General features: G+C 35.9%; 1 protein-coding gene across 18 annotated transcripts in view; it reads left to right on the top strand.

Moving 5' to 3' along the window:
• The window catches only part of SYNE1 (spectrin repeat containing nuclear envelope protein 1), a 449600-nt gene that overhangs the window by 165056 nt on the left and 271926 nt on the right, over positions 1-12618 (top strand). For all 18 annotated transcript variants that reach the window (XM_072828127.1, XM_072828137.1, XM_072828100.1 and 15 more), the window contains 5 exons: positions 600-708; positions 2495-2659; positions 5468-5635; positions 7502-7672; positions 8441-8581. In XM_072828127.1, coding sequence (XP_072684228.1) covers positions 600-708; positions 2495-2659; positions 5468-5635; positions 7502-7672; positions 8441-8581 — 754 coding nt within the window. The remainder of the gene's footprint in view (positions 1-599; positions 709-2494; positions 2660-5467; positions 5636-7501; positions 7673-8440; positions 8582-12618) is intronic.

Raw genomic sequence — 12618 nt, 5'->3', positions numbered from 1 at the left:
ACCACTTCCAGAGATGTACATAGTCTGTCCTAATACTGTTAATTCAGAGATCATTGCACCACAAGAAGTGACATATGTTTCATCTTAAATAATAAAGAAAATTTGATTGTGTTATCTTGTCCATGCTCTTATATAAAAATGCTGCATTTAAGAAAAAGAATGGGTTTCAGTTAGAAACAGAGTGAATCACTTTATTTCCAGGGGACCTAGATGTTATCTCTTTGATGCAAATTTGGCACTTCCTTTCTCCCCTATTTCTTCATATCCCCAGAGGGGAACTTCTGCCTCTGGGTTTCTCAGTCTGGTGGAGATTTATGAGGCCAGACTTCACCTGGTACCTTCCATACTCCCAGGTGCTCAGGCCCTGGAACACACCTTTTTCCTTAGCTGAGCTCCATCCGCTCTGCTTTCTCTTTCCTCCAAAAGGCAGCCACCTCTGCCCTAAGCTTCATGTTAAAGAACAGTTTCCAGAAAATTTGTTAATTGACTTGCTAATGAGTTGATTGTTAAACTTCCATGAATAAATTCAAAATAGAAAATGTATTTTAACTGCTGGGATATTTTCTCCCTTTAATAAGAAAATATCTATGTTATTTCAGAATTTCTCAGTTCTCATCTTGGATATCTGCAAAGGAGACAGAGTTGAAAGGGTTTAAGAATGAGCCCATCGATACTGCCAACCATGGAAAGGTTAAACATGCTGTAGAGGTTAGTTCTGGGCCATATTTTGTTACCAGAAAATTTTCATTAATAAAAAAATTAATGGTAGACAATCTAATTTGACTGATGTATTCTTTTTCTTCTGTAAAAAATTAAGTTCCTTAAAACTGTCAAGAGTGTCTCCTCATGTTACTGTGGAGAAGAGGGGATTTTCCCTCTTGAATCATTGTTAGCTTTGAGACTTAGTCATGCTCAGTGGTACCTCTAATACATCTTTAGCTAATGGAAAATCCTGAGAGGAAAATTGCATGCATAGGCGTACAGCACAGCAGAGACTTAAGAATTGTCCTGGAAAACAAGAACGCTATATTTTTTTTTTTTAAGATTTTATATATTTATTCATAAGAGACGAGAGAGAGAGAGGCAGAGACACAGGCAGAGGGAGAAGCAGGCTCCATTCAGGGAGCCCGACGTGGGACCCGACCCCGGGACTCCAGGATCATGCCCTGGGCTGAAGGCGGCGCTAAACCACTGAGCCACCCAGGGATCCCAACACTATAGGTTTTTAATTTTCAGCCATTTAAAAGCCAGATCACAGAATTGGACAAGGTCTCTAAAGTATCATTTCTACATCATATTCAGTCTGGATCAGTCAGCTCTGTAAGCATGGGTCCAGCCTGATAAACTCAGCCACGTGACAATACCTCAAGCCTGAACCCAGTTCACATTCTGTGAATGACACACAGAGAGCCTCTCCTTCTTAGTGTGGCTCTACTGTGTTTTGTAGACACATGCCCTTGCGAAAACCCTTATCTTTCAGCATTTTGAATTCTTGAAAGTCACATAGTTGTTGTTAGTGAGAATATATTTCCTTTCTATTCCTATCCTGAGTTCCATGTTTTTCTCTTAAATTTATAATCCCATTAAATACTAGAGATGCTCAGTAATATCATGCTTTACCCTGTAGAAAGATACTTATATTTGCTATTGGATGCTGTAATAGTACAAAAAACCATTCACATCTTAAAATGAAGAGATCACTTGGTTCTGGAACCGGTCATTTTCTGTGGGTGTGAACTTACCCTATAAGATCCTCTGTAGTGACACAGGTGGTTTCCTCATGCTACCCAGAATATGTGTAGGAGGAAGAGGCTGCCCCACTCAGCATTCCCATGGTTCCCAGGGCTTACAAGGGCTAAGGCACCAGAATCTTTCTGGCATTGTCCTGGCCAGTATGCCATCCCTCCCTGAATTAGGGCTGTGTTCCTGTTTGCACATCTTACTATGTGGGGTATTGACTTCCAAAAGCTAACAAAAATGAGGCATAAAATATAAGTTAATAAAGTTAAAATCAGTTTTTAGGGAATCCATAATAATATTCAACAATTAAACTCTTCAAACAAAAAGAAATCAGCTCACTAAAAAAAAGGACTTTCAACCTTTTTTTTTTTTTTCTAAAAATACCATGTTCCTTCCAGCTAACAGAAAATAATGTTATAGTTCCCAATTTTGGTATCCTATTTTCTTCTACAGTACTTTTAGAAGCATCTTTATTTGTGATCAAGAGAATATCTATAAATATCTAACCATCTAGGTATGAACTAACCATCTAGTCATCTTTTTGATATAGAAAGTATTGATTTTACATATAAGATATTGGCACTGGGGAAATATTTTTTTCTAGCACTTATGGGCTTTTATTAAAGATGTGAATAAAAAATAAAAGAAGCAGGCACTCTGCTGGTGAATGAATGTCTGGCTTTCATACCTCCACCGTATGAACTTTCTTAGTCTGAGTCCTTTCTTGATTCATAATGTATTCTCTTCATTCCAGGAGATCAGAAATGATGTTACCACAAAGGGCGAGACTCTCAACTGGCTGAAATCCAGGCTTAAAGTTTTAATTGAAGTTTCTTCTGAGAATGAAGCCCAAAAGCAAGGAGATGAGCTGGCAAAATTATCTGGTTCTTTCAAAGCTCTTGTAGCTTTGTTGTCAGAGGTATACCATTTACTTGTATTCTAAATAGATAGTTTTGATGAGGAATCTGGAGGGTTCTTTTTCTTTTGGTTGTGGTTTAAGAAGTAATTATGTAAAGAAAGTATAGTTGAACACAATGGTTAAGATACTTATTTATATGAAGATTGGTGGAGAAGATGTTTGAATTACAGTCTGTGCCATTATTGGATATGTTAGTTCAGAGTGACAACTTCTATTTAAAGTACAAACCTTATCAGATCCACACTCTTTGCTCTTACTAAAAGCATTGTTTCATGGTCAGTTGAAGGTATATTATGGAGGTTGAGAACACAAGCCTGGGAGTCAAATGAACCAAGAGGTTAGAATTTAACTCTGATAGCCCACTTCCTATGTAATCTTGAGCTTGTCATTTAACATCCCTGGGCCTTGGTTTTCTTACTTATAAAACAGAGCTAGAAAAATTTACTCCCAAAATGCAAATGTAAAACATTTAGTATAGTGCCTGAGAATAAATACTCAATAACTGATAGTTGGAAATAATAAAATATTCAATGTTAGCAGACCATAATTTCTATTTTATGCAAGACCTACTCATTTTAAACTTCTTGATATACATTTAAGTTGGATTAAAATATACAAACTTATTTACTTCATTTCTAGTAGGACCCCTTCTACCCTCGGTGAGAATATTTTTACCAACCAGGCTGTCATGCATGTCTAATGAATTTGTGCATGGGAAGATGACATAAGGATGGAAAGTTGAATAGATAGCTACCATTATTTCTTGAAGTCATTTATGAACTTGCATGGGGAAATGATCATCTAGATGACTTAAAGTTCCCTAATTCTGAAGATTTGGAATTCTCTGTAGATGTCCCTAATCTAACAGTTTGGACAATTAACCTTTTATATTTTAAATGCACATAGATCCACTTAAGACTCAAGCAGTGAATTTACATAAGCCAAAAATACTCTGAACCGCATGCGATTTTAGTTTTATGTGTGAATTTTGGTATTGTATATCAACTTTCTTAAAAATGTTTGACAAATTGAAAATAGTGATAGGATTAATCAAATTTTGGAACATGAGTTATTTCAATCCTTTGATATACAAATTTCATAGCAATAGTTCAGATAATATAGCTCCTATCATATTTTAAGTAAAATTCTGACATCATTCTTTTCTACTCTCTCTTTGATTAAGAAGGTAAGGGCGTAAGTAAGGATTACAGTTTTAAAAATAAATATACGTACAGGTGATCTTTGATCCAAGACTTAACAAATCATTTTAGTCATATTGAGAGATGAGTGTATATTTTGTTCCACTTTCACACGCACACATAAAACAATTTGGCAGCCTTTAAAATTAGAAATTATTAGTCTTCCTAACACTTTACCAAGGTCATTTTTTACTTTATCTTCCAACTACTCTCATGACATTGCCTGTGGACTTGTAGCAAAAATCTGCCTCTAACAATTATGTCAGATATTGACTCTTTGCACCCCATCTACCTTAAACTTCTGCATCGTTTGTATACATACCCTTGTATGCTAATTATTCATTAGCAAAACCAAGTAAAAAGGAATGGAAAACATTCTTTTTGTTATACAACATATTCACAATACTAAAAACACAAGAGATAAGTTGTAACAAGGTAAGGATACTGGATTTATATTAAAAGATGGATTTGACACATTCAGCCCATCCTTTGATTATAATCCATTTTGTATTTAAATCAATGTTGAACACAAAGTGTTTGCAATTGTTCACTGTAAGAAAAAGAGACTGTGGATAGACTGACAGTATGTACTGATGAGTCACTTCTTTCTACGAAAACTGTGATTTACTGAGATCTGGAGTTTGTGGTTTTCATAGGGTCTTATTGCTGTTTGTTTGGAGAATAGCACACTCAAGTTACCTGGGACAAACTCAGAGCAGAAGAGGGTCAAAAGGTGGGAAAAGAGAAGGATAAACTGGAAGGCTTCTGTGGAACACCAAAGTGTGAAAACGACATCTTAGTGAAGATGGGAAGTGATAGACTTTGAAACAAAAGATGCTAATGACATTGAACTAGAGGAAGCAGAAATGAGACAGAAAAGAAAGCTGAAAATTCAGGAAAAAGAATTCAGTAAAGAACCACAAAATTAGAAATTATGTTATGTTTTATGTAAAAATATTGGAAGTGCATTTTCAACAAATACTCTTTATTCTTTCCATTTTTTCCCCTCCACAATTTTTTTCCTTACTTACTTTAAATAGGGTGGACTAAACTTTATTATAATGCATTTTAATAATTTATAATTAGATTTTATTCATGGCATTGTAATTAAAGGGGATCAGGAAACAGGGATCCCTGGGTGGCGCAGCGGTTTGGCGCCTGCCTTTGGCCTAGGGCGCGATCCTGGAGACCCGGGATCGAATCCCACGTCGGGCTTCCGGTGCATGGAGCCTGCTTCTCCCTCTGCCTGTGTCTCTGCCTCTCTCTCTCTCACTGTGTGCCTATCATAAATAAAAAAATAATAATAATAAAAAAAAAACTTTAAAAAAAAAAAAAAAAAGGGGATCAGGAAACAAAATATACAATATACCTACTTTGATTATCATGCCTTGATTGTCAGATCGAGTGGGCACAAAGTGCCATATCAAATGAGGCTTGAGATTCATATAAATGGCTATACAGTTTAATAATAACAAACCTAAAAAATATATGAAAATAAAGACATCTGTGTATATATTTCAAGTTATTGAGATGGACTTTACACATACTCTTAAAATATTTAAGATTACATGAACATCATATGAGTTATCATTTTTTCATGAAAACCTAGGTTGAAAAGATGTTAAGCAACTTTGGGGACTGTGTCCAGTACAAAGAAATAGTTAAAAGCTCCCTTGAGGAGTTAATTTCTGGCTCTAAAGAAATCCAGGAACAAGCTGAGAAGATCCTGGACACTGAAAATCTGTTTGAAGCACAGCAGTTACTTCTTCATCACCAGGTAAGATGCTCTTTACCCAGAGCACTTATGCAGAGTTCATTAGTCACTGACAGACCCATAGAGTTGAAGAGAACTGTATGTCCACAGGGTAAGGACAATGAGAAGTAGGGTGCAGGAAGGAGTCCAGGTGAATGGTTAAATATCTGGGTACTTCTGTTCTTTGTTAAATATTAGTCACCTTCAGAAGAGCCTGTAAGATAAATTCTTAGCCTGAGTGATTTGATGATATCAAAAAATTCGAGGAATATTTTGGAGAAAAAGTTGATTTAGCTATGAAAACCGTAAAACTTGCTCAATTGTCCTTTTCGAACAGAGAAGGAAAGCATAGAGATAAATGCTCTGTATTTGAAATCATTATTCCTTGTCATTATATTAAAATCATGCTCTTCAATTTACAATTTTGAATACATATCAGTTTGGAAGATTAAAATTTACATGAAGTACCAGACCTTTTTGGTATGCTATGCTGTTATGAAAGATTAGAACTGAAAGTAAAGAAATTCTGGTACATATATTGATAATAAACACTTCTAACCAGCTTACTTGCCAACTCAATATAAGTAGAAGTATGATTCAAATCAGATATTTTAATGACAAAATTCTAGGTAACTTAATGTGTAGCAAAATACTAGCTAATTTTATACATAATGATATATAAACATGGAAGTAGCATTAAAAGTATATGTAAAACAGCGGCCTCTAGGCTTTACAGATTTATTTAATTATAAAAAGACTGTGAGTACAAAAAAAATTAATGCTTGGTATTACATTGTTCTCAACCATTATAAAAGTTGGTTTGGGTTTTGATTTAAGTCAGAGAAATATGTAATTATAGATATTTACATTAATATTTTAAAACTCCTCACATTTCTTGGACCAGTTGCTTTGTTATATGCCTGTGTTTACTTTGTGAAAATTCATAAGGTTTATACTTGAGATTTGTACACCATTGTTTATACATTATACTTCAATAAAGAGTTTATTTTATTTTATTTGAGATTTTATTTATTTATTTGTCACAGAGAGAGAGAGAGCACAAGCAGAGGGAACTGCATGCAGAGGTGGGAGAAGTGGGCTTCCAGCTGAGCAGGGAGTCAGATGTGGGGCTCCATCTCAGGACCCCTGGATCATGACCTGAGCTGAAGGCAGCCACTCAACCAACTGAGCCACCCAGGCGCCCCCAAAAGTTTATTTTTAAACATAACTTTCCCCAAATACCTAGGCAGATTTATCATTCTGAATAGACCCAGGAATTAAATCTCTTAATATCAGCATTTTAACAACATAAATGATAAGAAAAAATAGAGTTGGGATTTCATGTTTTTAGGCAGAAGTAATTCTTTAAGGAGAATTATGCCAAAGGAGTAGTTTTTTCAAATTCCTTCTGGAATATTCCACAAAATGCTAAATGTCTAAATTTGCACACAGTTAAAACATCAAGATCAAATTAACTATGTTGTTTATCATTAAAAACATAAACTATTCATAAATAATGCCCATTTTGACCAACATAGAGTCCCCATTGCCATTTTAACTGTTCACATTAGCTTTTTTCAAAAAAGATTTTGTGTCTTTGAGAGAGAAAAAGTGAGAGAGAGAACAAGTGGGGCAGGGGCAGAAGGAGAAGCAAAGCCCTCACTGAGCAGGGAACTGGATGCCATGAGCTATCTGGGGATCCTGAGATCATGACCTGAGCCAAAGGCAGATGCTTAACCAACTGGGTCACCCAGGTGCCCCTGTCGATATTAACTTTTAAAAGACAGTTTGAGCCCACACCACAGTAAAGTTGTACCTCTATTAGACTGTAGGTGTTTCTGTCCTGCTTAGCTGCTCAGAGAGTAACATTTATACCCATCTGTCGTCCAGCAAAAGACAAAGAGGATTTCTGCAAAGAAGAGAGATGTGCAGCAGCAGATAGAGCAGGCTCAGCAGGGAGAAGGTGGGCTGCCGGGCCAAGTCCGGGAGGAGCTGCGGAAGCTGGAGAGCACCCTGGACAACATGGAGCACAGCAGGGAGAAACAGGAACGCCGCATCCAGGTAGGAGACCAAAAGTCTAGGGCCTATTGACTTCCGGGTCACAGTTTACATCTCCAAGGGGGAGCAAAAGTTTGTTTCCACCTCTGATGCTCCAACATTGTGTTTAAGTATTGACACAAATTAACTCTTTAAGTCCTCACTTCAACTCTATGAGATAGATACTACAATTAGCACATTTTACCAGTGTGCTTTACCAGAAGCTTAAAAATAAAAGGTTTGAGGTCTTTACCCAAAGTCACAGAGCAGTGATTCGTGATAAAGCCAGAATTTTAATCCACACTTGTCTGAATCTAGGAATTAGCACTGGGTCATTTCACTTTTTTGGGCAGTCCAGCAGCCACATGTTTATGCCTTATTGTGATCTTGACACTTTAAAAGGGTTTTGAATTCTTGCCACCTGCTCACTACACACTCCCTTCCTTCTCTTTCTCCCTTTTATTTTTTCTGTTTTTGAAGCAGATGGAGAGGCCTTTTCCCCCCTTTATCCCTTATCTACATCTTAAGTAATATCCTTAGATTCATAGGACTTTACAACTGAAAGAAAACTCAGAGTGCAGTCTACCGATCCTCATTTTGTAGGTGAATTGAAATGCAGAGTGAAATTCTTACGGGAGACATTAGGATCCTCTTTGTTCAGCATAATATGTGAAATTTGAACAAAGTTAACTGGAAGTTGACAGCCTACCAAACAAATGGAAATGTGAACAATATTTTGTGACATACTTTGATAAATCATAACATGATATGTTTATTTTTTTTCAAATTTAGGTCACATTAAGAAAGTGGGAACGATTTGAAACGAACAAAGAGACAGTGGTCAGATACCTTTTTCAAACAGGTTCCAGCCATGAGCGCTTCCTGAGTTATAGCAGTTTGGAAAGTTTATCTTCAGAATTGGAACAGACAAAGGTATATCAGTACGACCATACAATCCCTTGGTATTCATTATTCAGAAGAAACACTGTGTTTATATCCCTTATTACTATTAATTATTATAATTATTCATTTAATCAGCACTTCTTATTTATTGATCACCCACTCTTCAACAGACTGGTCAAGTTGCTCTGGGGAATGAAAACATAAATAAGATTTAAACATCAAGAACTAAGAGAAAGTTTTCATTAAAGTGGGAAATGGTTCCTTCATAGATGTATACATTTAAAAAAATCTTTCTGAAGGCAATAATATTTTTAACTAAACCTTGAAGGGCAGATAATACACAGAAAAGCAGAGTGTGGGACAAAAAAAAATGAGCATTTCTATAATGGGAAATGTCATGAAGTATGATAGTGTATGGAAATTCTGTTTTAAAGCAGAAAAATGGAAATACAGTTGTAAAGGAAAGTTGGGCCATACCACAAGACACTGGAAGGTCTGAAGCAGTATTTGGTAAGCAACATGGAACTCCTAAAGATTTTTAAGAGAAAGAGTAACATAATCAGAGCTTTACTCTAGGGAGATGCATTTTTTTAAAAAATTTATTTATTTGAGAGAGAGAGTGCATGTCTGAGCAGTGAGAAGGGCAGAAGAAAAGAGAGTCCTCTAGCAGACTCCCTGCTGAATGTGGAGCCTGACTCAGGGCTCCATCCCACAACCCTGAGATCATAACCTGAGCTGAAGTCAAGAGTCACCGTTCAACCAATTGAGCCATCCAGATGCTCCTAGGAAGATGCATTTTTAAGCAGTGTAGAAAATTGAAAAGGTGAAAGACTGATGTCATAGGATCCAATTAGAAAGGTATTGCATATGTGTATTAATCTGGATATGAATTAGGATAATGGGGATGGCAGTGAGAACAGAAAACAAGAGATAAAGAATAATGGAAAATAAGATGATACCCAAGGTTCTGAGCTTGACAGATGCAACGAGAGTAAGATAAGAGCCTGAAGGAGTGGCTGTCAGTTGAGAAAGCCACTCAACTGACAGCATGACGGATTCAGTTTGGGACAAATTGGGGTTGAGGATCCAGTGGGATATCCAACAGAGAATATATTTAGTAGATGTGCTTCATGAGCCCAAGCCTATAACCCCAAACACTTTAAACAGTCAGAGAAGACCAATACATTGTCTGAAGCATTTAGAGAGTTGTGTAAGTTCTTTTGGTTTCTTTTGCACATACTTGGGGTTTATAGAATGTTTGAGTTTGTATAGAAATGTGTTAACCAATGAATATGAAAGAAGACTCCTGTCTACCTGTTAATGGCCTTTAGCAAATTAACTCCTGTGCTGCTTTTTTCTTTCCAGTAAAAGGCTTCTCTGTCTCTCATACTAACAATTTTGTATTATCTCTCCTATTCCTAATTCACTAAGGAATTTGAAGTCTTATAAAGCCACAGAATTCTTCACTTCTGTGTGATTTTCATCAGCCATTTAAATAGAACATCATTTTTAATTATAATTGTAATCATTTTATATATTAAAAATATATCAGGTGTTTTTTATAAATACAAACAGATTTATTGGGTTAATTATCATGTTATACCCATGTTCCATCCAGGGTTTCTGATACCTTGTGGCTCTAATCCCTTTGAATTGATTTGTCAGCTGTGGATGAAGCAAATGTAACCTTTTCTAGTCTTACTATTAAAATTTTTCCTAGCCAATAATCTTGCATGGTTTGGGATTGATTTAGTAATGTAAACTAACATTTATTGAAAAAATATATATGCTGGTCTAATCACTTGATTTTTTGAAAAAGATTTTATTTATTTATTCATAGAGACAGAGAGAGAGAGAGACAGACACAGGCAGAGGGAGAAGCAGGCTCCATGCTGAGAGCCTGACGTGGGACTCGATCCAGGGTCTCCAGGATCACTCCCTGGTCTGCAGGTGGCGCTAAACCACTGCACCACTGGGGCTGCCCTAATCCCTTGATATTTATCATCTTCTTTAATCTCCAGAACAATCCTAAGAAATAGGTGTCATTATGAATACTATTGTGATGAATGAGGAAATATAAGGTACAGAGTTGTTAATGATTTTATCCAAGATCTCAGGATTACTAATTGGTGAGGTTGGGATTCAAACCTCAGAGGTCCAGAACACATACCTTTAGCTACTAGATTTTTCATTGAAAAACTAAGCTACTTTACTGTTTATGTATGCTGTTGCACATGCACATGTAATCTATAATAATTGTTCTCTATTCCTTTGCTCAGTCGACATTGTTAATACAGCCTTCATTCTAGTTGTAGCCCTTGTGTGGTTGTGCTAAAGGACTTGAGTGCTTTCTGTCTGCCAGCATGTGGTAGGGAGCCCATGGCAATATCATGTTTATTCTTTACAACAAGGCAATATGAGGAAATGAAAATTCAGAGAGTTATGTGACTCAGGTTCACACAGCCAGTAAGGGACATAGCCTGGTTTCAACTCTAGACCTCTCTGATGCCAGAGTCCATCCTTCCCTGCTGCACCTACTGTGGCCTTATGACTTCTGTTTAGGACTTAGAGATAAAGCCTTATACCATTATTCTATTTTGGTTCAGTTTGTTTTTATCAACATCATTCTGTCCTTTGCATTCCTCTGCAATATGCTTTCCCCATACATAGTTCCTATAGAAGGCTCTTAGATTGAATGTATATAAGCATTTTCAGACATAACTCCACTTTCTCCATGATTTTCTTGGGCTCTGGGAAATGGTGGGGGAAAAATACTATTTTGCACTTTTGATTCTGTTCATGGGGTTCTGAGAGACTATACTGTGATTCACAGTCTTCACAGATGAATCCACCATGAAGTAATGTTGATATTTCCATGAGGACTTTCTTTCAAATGTGAATATACAGTAGTATTATGTAGTAACTATCTTACTACATACTATTATGTAATAAATCTGGGGGATACTCTGTGAGAAGAGATGGCTCTCAGAAGTCTTACCTTTGAAAATATTTACGTCAGAATTCATTACCTATTTTGGAGAGGAGTTTCTTATCAAAATTTAAATCTCCTGTGAGTTTCTCTTCCATGAGAAGAAATAAGACACTAAGCTAATTTTTTTCATACAAGATTATCTCTGGGTTTAGCTTTATAAATTTGGTTTCTGATACATTTACCTGACAAAATTTACCAGTGCCTCACCCATATTAAATTCATCTTTGAATTGAAGTAGTTCATTATTAATGAAAATCAATGTATGAATTTTGTAAACCATTTTGTCCTTAATTTTGTGTAAGGTACATTAAAAAAGCAATAATAGGTACCTGCTAGATGCCAGGTACTTAAAAATGAAATTGGTAATCAGATGCTAACAGCAACCTTACAAGAAAAGCGTTATTATCTGCATTTTATATGAAAGCCTGAAAAATAATTCACCAAAGTCAAACAACTAGTAATTAGCAAATCTGGAGTGCTAGTCCAGGTTCGACTGGTTGAGAACTTATCTTCTTTTCATCATATAGTATAGGTACATAGTGAATAAGATTTAATAGCATTAAGATCAGGTCAGCTCTCTTTTAGGGGAATGATTAACAAAATGTTTCTTTATAGGTATCAGTGATACACTGTATTGACTAAAATATTCTTCAAATAAAAAATATTTATATTTATTGTCCTAGAAATCTCTTACCTCTATGATTGAAAAACAATCAATCACTGTTGATCATTGCCTGAATGAGGCCTATATAATGAACTAAGATATTTGTGGAAAAGTTAGTTATTATAATGCAGCTCAGAATTCTAAGCAATAAACACAAACCAGGAAACAATGGAAAAAGATTTTTGTGAGAATTGATGGATAACTGTGAATGTAGATATCTGGCTGTGTATATAAAATGAAAATAAGTTAGTGAAGTGTTTATTTTGGTCATGATGTATAGAAGTCTGTCTTGTTGCTACAAATATTATATACTAATATTCATATGTGAATGAATCTATCTAGCCATTCATCTTTTCTAGTAGAGACTCTGCAAGTATATGCAGTTTAGCTGAGAGCAGAATTTAATAGAAG

The sequence above is a fragment of the Canis lupus genome, chromosome 1 (genome assembly GCF_048164855.1).
Source record: "Canis lupus baileyi chromosome 1, mCanLup2.hap1, whole genome shotgun sequence".
In the NCBI taxonomy this organism is placed as follows: Eukaryota; Metazoa; Chordata; class Mammalia; order Carnivora; family Canidae; genus Canis; species Canis lupus.
This window is presented reverse-complemented; position numbering and strand designations above follow the sequence as displayed.